The sequence below is a fragment of the Pagrus pagrus genome (genome assembly GCF_965226575.1).
Source record: "Pagrus pagrus genome assembly, chromosome: 11".
Taxonomy (NCBI): domain Eukaryota; kingdom Metazoa; phylum Chordata; class Actinopteri; order Spariformes; family Sparidae; genus Pagrus; species Pagrus pagrus.
Genome location: NC_140195.1, coordinates 1,818,360 through 1,832,416, shown reverse-complemented (window position 1 = coordinate 1,832,416; position 14,057 = coordinate 1,818,360). Strand labels below are relative to the sequence as shown.

General features: G+C 43.3%; 1 protein-coding gene across 2 annotated transcripts in view; it reads right to left on the bottom strand.

Annotated features, from left to right (window-relative positions):
• Positions 1-11,788, bottom strand: part of LOC311265585 (PDZ domain-containing protein 4-like) — a 51,681-nt gene extending 39,893 nt beyond the window's left edge. For both annotated transcript variants that reach the window (XM_084367396.1, XM_084367395.1), the window contains exons 1-2: positions 11,482-11,788; positions 5,636-9,424 (exon numbers count right to left, since the gene is read on the bottom strand). In XM_084367396.1, the coding sequence (XP_084223522.1) occupies positions 5,636-5,695 (60 nt within the window). In that variant the 5' untranslated portion in view covers positions 5,696-9,424; positions 11,482-11,788. The remainder of the gene's footprint in view (positions 1-5,635; positions 9,425-11,481) is intronic.
• Positions 11,789-14,057: the final 2,269 nt, after the last annotated feature.

Below are 14,057 nucleotides of genomic sequence, written 5' to 3'. Positions count from 1 at the left end.
ACACTCACACACACACACACACACACACACACACACACACCTCACACACACACACACACACACACACACACTCTCTCACACACACACACACACACACACACACACACACACACAGCTCTTTGATTTGCCCGGTTTGATTCCTGACGTTTGATTTTCACTTCACACGTCGAGGTTGTCTTTGCGTCCCAGCAGCCGTTTAGCTTCGCTCAGACAGACAGACGGCGCCTGAAGCCAACAGAGAGGCGTTCAAATGCTCTGCGCCAGCGTGGGACAAGCCAGACACCGCTGATGCTGGAAGCACTACAAGAGGAAGTGGATTCCAATTAAAATGAACTATTAGCTGATGAGCTGCAGCTCTCTGAGTGTCTCTTTGTTTCCGTTGTTTCTCCTCTTGTCTCTGTGAGTCAAACACCTTGACAGTGTGACTTTTGGACTTTTCACACTCGCTGACGCATTTTGAAGAAACCTCAGTTTCTGAGCGCCTGAAGCTAAAACACGAACCCAACAGCACATCAGGGCAGTGATGTTTGTCAGCAGTGTGCAACAGCACGGCTAAAATTAGCTTCATGTTCAGACTGAATGAATGAACCTGCTCCTGTGTTTGTGTGTGTGTGTGTGTGTGTGTGTGTGTGATTGCTTACCATCTCCACTTCAAATCTCATGAGGTCATCAGAATCCATTACAGACCTCATTAATCACACGCACACACACACACACACACACACTGATAGTGACACCCTTTCATACATAGCCAAGGTGACAGGGGGCATTCGTGTGTGTGTGTGTGAGTGTGTGTGTGTGTGTGTGTGTGTGTAGACGGTCTGGCGCACTGAGGCAATAACTGTGGAGTTGTTGCTACAGGAGACGTTGCCATCTGTGTGTGTGTGTGTGTGTGTATGTGTGTGTGTGTGTGGGTGTGTGTGGGTGTGTGTGGGTGTGTTTGTTTCTGTGTGTGTAGGACGGGGGGAGGAAGACGAGTATGAGGAAAAAATTCAGTGTGTGTGTTTAGCAGGAAGTACATATGAGAGAGAGTGAGTGTGTGTGTGTGTGTGTGTGTGTGTGTGTGTGTGTGTGTGTGTGTGTGTGTGTACATGCGGGAGACATTTTGTCAAATGGATTTTCATGAAACCATAAATGACCTTCAGCTGCATCTGTCTGACGTTCTGTTAACACAACAACACATTCATGTAATTAAAGGGCTTTTTTCTGCTGGAGATCATAAAGACTGAAGTCTGCATTTGTTTTGTTACAAAAAGACCATGTTATTATTTTTAATCCCAAAAACATGCAGAGGTGGTGAAGTAGTTTCTTCCTACAGGAGGTGAAACTGAAAGCAAAACATTCAATGCAACACTCCAGAGGACGGTGGTAACTGTAGTCTTTCAATCACAAACTCTCATTACTAGAGAAGTCCAAACATTATTCACTCGAGTAAAAGTAATCGAGTACAGGCTCTGACATGTACTCAGAGTATCAGAGTAAAAAGTCTCCCTCTGAAGGACATTTGTGGTCAAAGCTAACTGAAGCTCACGTCATATTAATATAATTCAAAGACTATTAAAGTTAAAGGTAGAGTCAGCAGGATTTGTCCCAGCTGTTCCTGAACGCACCACAAAGATAGTTGATAGTTGAGTCTCATTCCCAGGACGTCAAATAGCCACATGTTGGGTTGGTAAAGCGTCCCGAGCAGCAACAAAGAGAGAAAATAAGAAACTCTCTGCAGATACGAGACACTAACACGCCTTTTCTCCCCATTCAGCCTCCCTCTCTGTCTGTTCACGTCTTCTTACGTCTTTTATGATCCATAATTCACCTCAGATGCATCAAACTAAAGTAACGAGGCTGTTTTGAAGCTGTGAGGAGGAGAAAGTTCAGGTGTTTGTGTTCAGATGTAGAGAGGGAAAGTCTCAGAGATACTCAGGTACAGTACAGATACCTGAAACATGTACTCAAGTACAGTAACAGAGTATTTGTTTTGTTGTATTTGTTGGAATATGTTGGCAGGTCAGTTGAAAGATGAAGATCAGAGAGACTTTGGTGAGAATAACAGAGAGGCACCAGATTCATTCTCTCATATGATGCAACACACAGTGAGATTTCTGCCACAAGTTAATAAAATAAAAACAAAAGATGTAGTTTGACGTCGTGTGGGATCATCAGCTGTTGTCTTCATCGTTACACATCCACCACTGCTGATGAAAATCTCTCTGTGTGACGCTCTGACTCTCTCCTGGAAGTTATCACGACACCGTCAGTTTGAATAATATTACAGATTTCTCTGGTTTGAACATTGTTGGAAATGTTACATATTATAATAATATTAATTAGTTAATTAATTAATTTATTTATTTATTTATCTTTTGCAACTTAGAAACTAAAATGAAATCAAATGAATCGTGCAGTCAGGAGGTGAAAACATGAAGCTGCTGATGATTTTACATTTCCTAATGAATTAGACAGAGAGAGAGAATAAAGGTATTTTTATGTGTGTGTGTGTGTGTGTGTGTGTGTGTGTGTGTGTGTGTGTGTGTGTGTGTGTGTGTGTGTGTGCTGGGGGTTGCTTGGATTCCTGTCTGGGCCTCTGTGGGAGCTCAGATCAATCAGGACACAACAGCTATATAATGAATGTGAATCCCAAGTGTGTGTGTGTGTGTGTGTGTGTGTGTGTGTGTGTGTGTTTGTGTGTGTGTGTTTCTCCCGAGGTGACCTAGTGAAGATGATAATGATGTCCACCAATCAGGAGAGTGTGGAAACCAAAGCCTCAGAGGAGCAGGTGTAGATATATATAGATTTATATATATATATATATACTGTAAATATATATTTGAAGCAGAAAAACGTCAGAAACTCCATGAAACACTGACTTCATGTGAAACTGTGTGAATCTGAACGGTTTACATAAATATACATGAGTGTGTCTGAGTGTGCTCAGCAGCAGAAACTACAAAAACTATGTAAAGCTGGTGATTATAATACATCGGCTTGATTTATTCAGAAAGAGGTCTCGCTCTCTTTACATCAACACCAGGAGGAGTCCTCGAAGGCACCGCGGCAGCTGCTCGAATCCTTTCTCTACTCAAGTCATGTCAACATTATTAAAAGGTCGACCGTCACCAGAGAGCTGCGTGTGCTTAAAGTCATAGACAACATATACAATCATGTAACAGGTTGTGAGCTCTGTGGTGCAAACGTTACTTTCAGTCTCCTGCAGTTGGATTAACATTACTCGACTTCCTCAGATCAGAATAGTCCTTTAGACCAGATCCAGACAGACAGACAGACAGACAGACAGGTGTTTTGTGGATTTACGATGTTTATTGACGTTTTTTATGAAGTAATTTATTGTATTAGTTGCTGCAAGAGTCTGAAATGATCATGTCTGAAATGAGATTTGAATCCGAGGCGACACAGAGCAGCAGGACGACTCGTCTCAGACAGACGTCTCCGTCTGTCACAGTAAGACCAGCAGCGACGCATTCATGTGATCATCACTGTACTGCTGCTGGTACAGGCGGAGATAACCTGAGTTACTGGAGATACTGCCAGCCAGCTTCATCCATATAATACCATCAGGCACTGGACTCGTTCCTTTCTGGATATTTACTCACCGCTCTCTGATTTGTCCCTCCTCACTCATAGAGGTTGTTAGTGTGTCAGTCAGTGAGACGTTGTGTTTTAGTTTGGAGGACTCTGACATAGCAGATGACTTTTGACCAGGCCGCTGTACCTCCTGTCCAATGTTTAGGTCCTGCTGGTGTTTTGTTCTCGTGCTGCACGGAGCTAACAAAGCTAAGCTATCTGTTGTTTGTTGGCTGAGCTCGGTCTTGTGAGATGTGACTAACATCCAAATAGCACAATGAGAGCCTGAACCCTGCAGTCCTGTCTTTGTCTCTGTGAAACAAAGGCAGGAGTCATGTGACGCTGGACGGACGTCCTGGGAGGACGAGGGGAGCAGTAAAGGATGATTTAGTGAGAGAGGACGAGCTTCAGATGCCGTTTCCTCTGCAGACGGACACGAACGCTGTCTGTCACCATGAAGACGTTTACCTCGTAAAACCAGGTCTGTTTTTGTTTGATCTGAACCATTTGTAATGTTTGTTGAAGGTTGAAGACGTGTTGGTTTACTGTCAGACTGTGAAGAAACAAAGTACTTAGTTACTGTACTTGAGTGTGTTTCAGGTATCTGTACTGTACCTGAGTATCTCTGAGACTTTCCCTCTCTACATCTGAACTTTCTCCTCCTCACAGCTTCAAAACAGCCTCGTTACTTTAGTTTGATGCATCTGAGGTGAATTATGGATCAAAAGACGTAAAAGACGTGAACAGACAGAGAGGGAGGCTGGAATGGGGAGAAAAGGCGTGTTAGTGTCTCGTAGTGTCTCGCTAAATCCCACCTACACACACTGTTCACACTGACCTCGCTGCGAGTGTGTTGCGTGGCTCACTTGTTCAGCAGAAAAAAAGGATCTTTGTGTCAACATCAGGAGGTCGGTTTACCTCGTCTGAGTCTCGGCGCCTTGAGCTGCTTTCAGTGTCGGAGAACGAGTCGAATGTTTAATGTGTTAGTGTCTCGTATCTGCAGAGAGTTTCTTATTTTCTCTCTTTGTTGCTGCTCGGGACGCTTTACCAACCCGACATGTGGCTATTTGACGTCCTGGGAATGAGACTCAACTATCAACTATCTTTGTGGTGCGTTCAGGAACAGCTGGGACAAATCCTGCTGACTCTACCTTTAACTTTAATAGTCTTTGAATTATATTAATATGACGTGAGCTTCAGTCAGCTTTGACCACAAATGTCCTTCAGAGGGAGACTTTTTACTCTGATACTCTGAGTACATGTCAGAGCCTGTACTCGATTACTTTTACTGGAGTGAATAATGTTTGGACTTTTACCTCCTCTGCCTCTCACTGACTCTCATCCTCCTTTAACCGGCAGCGTGGGAGCTGCAGTGAAGACTTTGGGATGAACTGTTCCTTTATGCACAGGAGCTTGAGAATCAATGCATGAGTATCCATGCACATACACACTACTACTACTACACACACACACACACACACACACACACACACACACACACACACACACACTCTGACTTTTAGCCTCCACTGGGACAAAAAAACCCAACAGACGATACGATGACCTTTACAGAGTAACTAGACCAACCTGCTGTGATGAATGGTGCCGGAGCTTACACCAGAATATTACACACACACACACACACACACACACACACACACACACACACACACAGGCTTTCCTCCACCTTCATGGTTCACTTCCTGCTCTCTTTCTCTTTGCTTCCTCAGATTCAGGGTTGATCTCCAGCATTATGACATTTTCTCTCAAAACACTGAAATAACATCAGAATCAGCCATGAAACAGCTCAGCATGAGTGAAAAGTGTGAGGGCGAGACCTCGGTGATCGCTGCTGCTCTCTTCTTTCATTTCATTTCTGTTACTAAACACTTTATTTGTGTTATTGTGGGCAAAGCAGAAGTCTCCACGTGGTGATGCTTTCAAGATCACCTGAATATCTGAAGCAACCAATCACACGAGGCTGAGGACTCCAGGTTCAGTGTGTCGTTAATACTTAATACTTTAGGAAACACCTGCATTATTTCTGATTTCTTACCTGGAACATGATCCTGTACTGCTCCTCCGGACGTTTGACCACGCACATGTTGCAGCCCATGATGACGCCTGACGTCTCGTCCTCTTTATCTCTGCAGGTCCCTCAGGAAACAATTCACACTCTGTATCGATAATCCAGCTCGTCTGTTTGACCTTTAACCTCCAAATGTGATGTCCTCGAGTGTGTCAGCCTTTTGACCTTTGACCCACGATGGTGTTCAAGAGATAACTGTGTTCAGATAACTGAGTCCAAGGCAAAGATGCACTCAGCTGAACAAAATGGCTGAAAATCTGAAAAATCACCAGATTTCAGACAAGCTTTCGAAGGTTTTGGTAATATTTTGTAATCCCTGCTGACGAAGATCCTTTATGCAAGAAGATTCACTCTTGCTCTGTATTTTTGATCATAAATCCTCAGAGAAATCAGTCCGAGCAATTCATAAGAAGAAGCTCCAGTGAGATTCAGTGGAAGAGAAATCCTCACGAGAGGTTTCAGTCAGTTTTTATTGGCACCAAAGTAGAAACCAGTAGTTTCCCCACAAAAACCTGGAGCCACTTCATCTGTAAATCCCCAAAGTGTGCTTCAACTTCAATAATCTGTTCAGAGACGTGTCACTTCAGATGAAACCCCCCGCTGAGAGTCGTGCTGAGTTCACTTCCTGTCGTCTTCTCTCCTCTGCTCCGTCACTCTGAGGACTAAAAACAAAAAGCCACCTCTGTGTTTCTTTACTCGCAGTCAGAAGAACCAGAAGACAAAAGGATCAGGACGCCGCTCCGCTTCGTTTTGTTCTTTCCTTCATAAAAAAAAGGCGCGTTGTGTACGGCTCCTCGCAGTAAACAGCTTTTTATCTGCCGTCCCGCGGGCGCCGAGGAGGCGAGATGCTGTGTCTTTTCATCACGGTGAAAAATTAATTTTTATTCATGCGCGACAGATTGTTTCAGCGCTGCAGGGGACGAGGAGGAGGAGGAGGACGAGGAGGAGGAGGTGAAGAGGCTCTCCAGTTTATAAACTGTGTTAAAACGTAGGAAAAGGATTCAGTTTGTGAGCGTCCCAGAAAATAAACTCCAGACGGATGAAGGTGGTGGAGGATGATGGGGAGGATGAAGGTGTGTCGCGCTCTGTGTTTGATTAAATCCCACCTACACACACTGTTCACACTGACCTCGCTGCGAGTGTGTTGCGTGGCTCACTTGTTCAGCAGAAAAAAGGATCTTTGTGTCAACATCAGGAGGTCGGTTTACCTCGTCTGAGTCTCGGCGCCTTGAGCTGCTTTCAGTGTCGGAGAACGAGTCGAATGTTTAATGTGTTCAGTTGTTTTGAGCACTAACAGCCCGGTTGGTCGGTGTGAGAGCTGTTTGCAGCTCCACAACGTTTTTCAGGTTGAAATTCTGAAAAATATGAAATATTTGTGACCAAATTCATCCGTTCTGGTTCCCTGACTTTGAATGAACTTCTCTGAAAGTGTTAAATTTACAACAAATTAAATCTTAAACTGTGAAATCTGTCCAAATGTAATGCTCCGCCTTCTGTTCACAGTAAAAGGATTTAGACTTTTATTTATATTTTTAGTTATTAGATGATTAGCGTCTTCCTGTAAAGTCAAACCAACAGAGGTGCTTTTTCAACACTCACTAATACTTTACAAAACGCTTCAGTGTTGAATATCTGCAGTCGCACGTTTAGTGTTTCTGTCTCCTGAGGTTCGTTTTAAGCCACAGCGGAAAAACGAGGCCACTGACGATTAATAACACATGAAGAAGAAGCAAAAGAAATGAAAGAGAAACTCTTCCGGGTGTAAACTTCAGTTCAATAATTCATCTGAACGTCGACGACTGTTTAAAAGGTCGTCTTTTCCCCACAAACAGACGAGAGACAAGAGACGATCCACGCTGCTGACTTCAATCTGAAATATTCAGCATCAGTCACAGATGAATCTTCAGTTGTGCTTCTGAAGATGGAGGTTTGTTTTTCAGACCAGGAGGAGATGGAAACTGAACATAATCACTGATTTAAGTCAAATACTGAAGTTTTACACTCAGAGAAATCAGAAACAAGCTGCTTTGTGTGCTTCAGATGGATTTCAGAGGTCGACTGTTCGACTGTTAACGTTTCTTTGTGCTTCGGACTGAGATCATTCAAAAATGCTCTTTTAGCACCTGAATATTGGAAAACTTAGAGCTTGTGCTTATTGAAAGTCAAAGAGCAAAACTGAGTTTTCAGCACCTGAATCTGATTTGTTTTTGTAAAATTATTATTTGTGCTTTAAAGTGATTTGTGATCTATCACGTTATTTATTGGAGAGATAAAAACAGTTTTTGTGCTTCGTGTTTTTGACCTAAAAGTCATTCAGATAAAACTCTGTTTGTGCTTAAAGATCAGGATCCATTTGATGATAAACTAAGTTGAATCATTTTACTTTTAATTTATTTTACTTTTGAATTTTTCACCAGAGGAATCGAGTTTTTATCAAAAGTATCCAAAGTTTCAATGTTATATTAGTTGACCCAAAATCTGGCATCTGTAAATGTTTCGTTGCAGCTCTTCAGCTCAGTTTCTCACAGTGTTTCTTCTCTTTCGTCATTCCTCTCGGTTGAGCCTCAGTTTTTCTTTCGAACTCTAACCTCAGGACATTTTCTGACACTTTCTGTTTCTGTGTGTCGATCAAACCACTGTGCTGATTTTTTACATTTGAATCTTTGCAGATGACTCGATTGTTTCGGTTTCTGACAGAAACTGTATTTAACTGGACACGTATCTCTGCACACTGTTGCTTTTCGATAAAGAGACTTTAAGGTTGACAGGATCTCTCTCCTGTTTAGTGTCTGATTCTTTCTCTTGGCTTTCTTTTATAAATGTTGCTTTATTTCTGGCCTTTGCTTCAGTTCTTTCTCTCCCGTCATGTCGAGCCTCTCCCTCCCTCCGGTGTTATAATCGCCCACCTCGCCCACAGACGGTCCTTGAGATGGAATTAGCCTGCAGGAAGATGACAGACAGCGCCGACGCTTTACAGGAACACCAGCACATTCAGCCTGTGTTACCTGCTGCTCCTGTCACTGAACATCACTTATCTGGCTTTATGAGAGTCTACCTCTGCCTCTCTGCAGCTGCTATCTGTCATCAACACCTGCTCCATACACCTCCAGTCCTCCTCGGGATTCTTGTCAGTGATGCAGAGGGGAAAAAGGGGTAAGAACGTAAAAGGTGCATGTAAGACAAGAGGGAAGATAAAACAAGGAAATGAGATGGTGAGAAACAGGAGGGTTAAACTGCTTCAATACAAAAACTGTTTGTGCTCGTAGATGCTCGGACAGAATCTGCTTCCATCCAAACAGATCATGAGATGACTTTGGATCTGGTGTAGTACTTCCCACAGGAATTATCTCAAACTTCCTCAATTCTATGAAGTGTTTAGCGTTTATTTTTGTCTTTACATCCTTCGCTGGCCAGAAAAAAATCTCTTCTCCAAACTCTTCAATCCCCAGAATCCTTCCTTCCGGTCTGATAATCCAGAGACGTGAAGTCCAGTTTGGTTTCAGCAGACATCAGCGTCAAACATCTGCCCTCCGTCTGCGAGGAGACTCGCTCGGTTCTCCATGTAATTCCACAAAAATCCTCCTGCTCTTCTCTCAGGAGATGAAGCAGCCTGAGGTGGATCTGTTGTTTTCTGAGCCGAGCTAGAAGCTCCGACCGTCAGCCTTTTCTCCTCCTCCCTCCCTCCCTTCATCCCTCGATTTCCTCTGCTGCTCCTTCATTTCTCTGCAAAGGTTTAAATCCGGCTTAGTTTCGCTCCTGGACACACAAACAGAGAAAGAGAGAGAGACTGAGTGGTTTTACACACTGAATGGATGAAGGACATGAACACACACAGGCTTGTTAGACAGAGTTTGGCTTTTTTAGATTTCTTTGCTTCGGTTTTTTCTTCCTCCTGTTCAGAATTGTAAATGTTGAGCAGCAGGTGTGTTCGATCGCCTCAACACCTGAAGGTTTAACAAGCTATAAATTCAGTTTCATAAAGCCAGGATTCACTCAGACCACAGAGTCTCTCAGCTTTTACTCATATTTTTACATAATTTGACTCCAGCAGCTGTTTGAGGGCAAAGACGAGGCTTCACGAACACAAAGCCTGACAGAGCACAGAGAAGTCCTCAACCTGTTAATCCATTTGTAGTTCAGGGTTTTCACAAGAGTTTTAACAGGACATTCGAGCAGAAAAAACGTCTACTAAACAAATTTAATTCTGTTTATCAGACTTGTACATTTTTTTTGCAGGTTACTGGGTAGTTTTCTCAGCACAGTCACCAGAAGTGTTTCTACAAAGCACTGCTGCGATCACATTTGTCACATTACGTGTTAACGACCCGACTTTCATGCCGTGGACGACGATGGAGTTGCAGCCAACAAGGCCGGCGAACGACTGACCACAGTTTGAGACTGTGTTTAAACATTTCTAAGTTTGTGGCGAGAACAAAATGATATTTTTGACAGGAAGTCGGGCCACTGCAGATGTGACAAGTCGTCTGATACAGCAGCTTGGTCAGCGGCCTTCAGCTTCACCTGCTCCTCTTGTTTTACACATGAAGGGCTTGAAAGTCAACATAGCAAGAATACGTAACACACAAGACTTTCAAAATAAAGCTTGCTGACAAGCAGTTCACATATTCTGACTGTTGTTAATGTTGTCAAACGGTTGTGGTTCAGGAAAAGATCATACTTTAAGTTAAATTAACTATGTTCAGTCCAGTAACTCACGTTACGTAAGTACTATAAAGGAACAGGAGTTACATAAGTGACGTAACTCACGTAGTGTAAAGAACGTGACGACAGTGACACGAGTACGACGCGATGGAAGTCACGTCGTTTAACGTACGTTTGCCTCCTCATGTAATAAATCACCTTTGATTCTGGGTCACAAACGATCCTTGAAGGAAACTCTTCTGTATCGGAGGGATCAGAGGTGACGCTGTTGGGGAAACTCCAAGTGTCAAACTAACGACTGTAAGGCCACTGACGAGGCGGCCATATTGGACACATGTATTTTAACTTAAAACACGATGGTTTCTGAACCGAGATGTTTCTGTGCCTAAACCCAACCAGAGCGTAAGCAGTGTCACAACATGAAATTGAACATGAACCTGTTGAAGCATAAAGAAATGTTACGTTTCAATATGTTCATTGTTTTGTGAAAACATACTTTGGCAACATTAATTTTGACGACTTGGTTGATTTTTGGACAGAATGTGACAGATTATCGGGGTTTACGAGTAGAAACTGGTCAGTTTTCAGCCATAAAGGATCAGACCATCAACAGAAAATTAATTAGCAACAATTTATTTTTATTTTTTTACAAAAATTTAAAAAATGCAAAAGAAAACATTTATTTCCAGTTTTCTCTGAGAGGATTCACCTCTTTTCTTTTTCCTGTGAAGTAAATAGATTATTGAGACAAAACAAACTTAAACACAACAGTCGACTATTTTCTGACAAACAAGCTAACTAATGCTAACGCTAATGATCTGCAGATAATTAGATATTGAGAGAAAATCACTAGAAATGAGCACGTATCTAAAAACACGACTGGCTGAGTCAGACTGCTGCAGCTGAATCACATGAGACAATACAACAAACTGATTTATGTCAGAAACAAGTACGTTTTCTTTTTCTTTTTTTACTTTCACTTAAGAAAATTACACCTTAAGATAAAATTGACCTGATAAAGAGATTTCTGCATCTGTAGAAGTACAAATATAACTCCTTCCTCCTCCTCCTCCTCCTCCTCCTCCTGCTGCTGCTGCCGGTAAAACGAGAATATTGATATTAAATCTCCTTTAAAGATCCTCAAGTTTCACCTCTCCAGATGTTTTAGGGACCATCCACTCCTTGATTTCCCCGGGGGAATCAGCCTGCCGGTCCTCCCACAGAAGGTGCTCCTCGTCTGGGCAAAGCTTCCCTGCCGGCGTCCCTCCTCCTCCTCCTCCTCCTCCTCCTCCTCCTCTTCCTCCTGCTTTCCTTCCTTCAGAATGATGATACAGATCTGGTTTGAGCAGCCCTGGCTCTTCACAGATGTATCATGGGATGCTGAAATGAGCTGCTGCTGGATCAGTAATCAGCAGACAGATCTGCAGCTCTCTGCTCGCTGCTCTCTCTTCTTCTGCAGCATCCTCCCCGCGCTGAACAACAGCAGCCTCCGCGGCAGCACAGCCAGCCAATAACCTGCAGCCGGCAATTAATTTCCCTCTGCGCGATGGCTTTCCCCTCCTCCTCCTCCTCCTCCTCCTCTGTTCTCCCTCCCACCTGCCTTGAATCCCTCTCATCCCCTCCCCTCCCATCTTTCTGTCTCTTTCTCCTTATTGTTCTTTACCTGTTCACTCATCTCTGTGACACTCAAACGTTCCTCTGCTTTCACGCATGTGAACATGTTTCTGTGTCTTCTTCACGGTTGGAAACACACGAGGACTGAAGCTCCACGTCTGCACGTCCCTGTCAGAGGACTCCTCATCTTCAAAATGTCAACTTTAACAGTTTACACCAGCGGGAGTGTTTGAGGTCGTCTGCTCGGGTGCTTCCTCCTGCAGAGGAAGGTGAACGTGATGCTGCAGAACTGCAGTGAAAACGACAACATGTGCAGGCGCTCATCTTCTAACAGACACTATCCACATGTGGTATAGGAAGGTTGCTGCTGGAGGCTTCCTCATGCACACATATAAAGCATTTTGTTATTATTTTCACCTGTTAGAGCAGCCAGAGTGTAAATCTTTCAGTCCAGTGTGTCAGTGTGTTGACTCGACAAACTCAGGCCAAAACTCGCAGACTATCTTCTCATGTTTGTGTGTCTCAGTGACTAATGCAGGTTTTGAAACTGGTTCAGTATTGAGTGAGACGGATGCAGCTGGCAGCCAGGAGCCAGGTAATCCCTGCAGGCAATTGTGAAATTACATCAAAGAGTTTGTTTTGATCGTCCTGAAAAAAGACTTTTGTTTGTCTTTCCACTGTTCCAACAATCACAACCCTCAATTCACTGTGTCAGATGTGTCAGTTACCTTAAATCAAAGTAATATTACATGACGTACACCTGTATTGTGATGGCTGGTAGAGATCTGATCTACCGACCAGAATAAATGTTAGACGAGTCAGTTTCTGCAAAACCACAGTTCAAACTGAACGTTTCTTTATGTTGCAACTTTACGTTGAATTTTCTGTTTCTTTCTTGTGCCGTGCTCATGCTCAGTTTGGGTTTAGGCACAAAAACCACTCGGTCAGGGTTCGGAAGACATCGTGGTTTGGCTTGAAGTACCTGTTTGGTTGTGGCAGTCACGGATGGAGATGGTCCACTGTTGCCCGTTAAGAAGCCTTGTTGGCTTGTAACGACTCCTCCTCCTTCCCTCCACTTCAGGCTGCAGCAGGTGACTAATTATCATATAACGTGAACGTGATACGTAACGTTCGGTACAAGTGTCACCTGTGGAAGTTACTGTGGTTTGGAGAAACTAACTTGCCGACATGGATCCACTGCTGACCAGGTTTCTGTCAGTAGTGCTGGACATATTCATGCTCATGAATCCTGATGAGTTTGGTGAGCGACCTTTCCTCTAGCGCCACCAACAGGCCAAAATCTACACTCAGTTATCTTCTATCTACCAAGCTGATTTCTATAAAATGCTTAGATCACGTTCCTGCTCTCCAGGAGATGAACCCTTCAGATTATAACGATCTCGACTGTCTTTCCTCCGGCGCCCCCCTCAGGAGAAACTTTACATTTTTAGCTCCAGTACTATGACGTCTCTACGACCAGTAAAACAATCGCTTGAGCACAGCACAGTGTTTTTCATTGTTTCTCCTCAGCTTCATATTGAGAATAAAAGTCATAAAAACGATTTTCTTTTAAGCTTCGAAGCCTTTTTCAGTCTAAAAGTCGAGAAGGTTTCCTGTTTTCTGTTCTCTCTGTAACCTGGACGACCTCCTCGTCATCGCATGCCACCCTGTCAAATTTATTACTCTGTATGTGTGTGTGTGTGTGTGTGTGTGTGTGTGTGTGTGTGTTTACCGAATCCAATTTGTCTCCCGATAAATGAACTCTGCTGACATTTATATGAATCTAATTTAATTTAATTTAATCCTCCCTGTATAACAGCCTCACTCGCTGACACACACACACACACACACACACACAGACATTAAACAAACATGTTCATGAATTATTTCACATTAACACACATGAGCACACTAACATGAACATTACAAACTGATGAGTGTGTGTTAAGGTGAATGTGTGTGTTGTTAACGACTCGCTGCTCCCGAACACCTGGCGGTCTGTGTGACTTCTCTCCACCAGGACGAATTAAAGACTCTGATCTTATTGCAGAGCCACAAACAGGAAGTATTGATTTCTAATTAATGTGATCACACGGGAAGCGTCCCTCTGTTG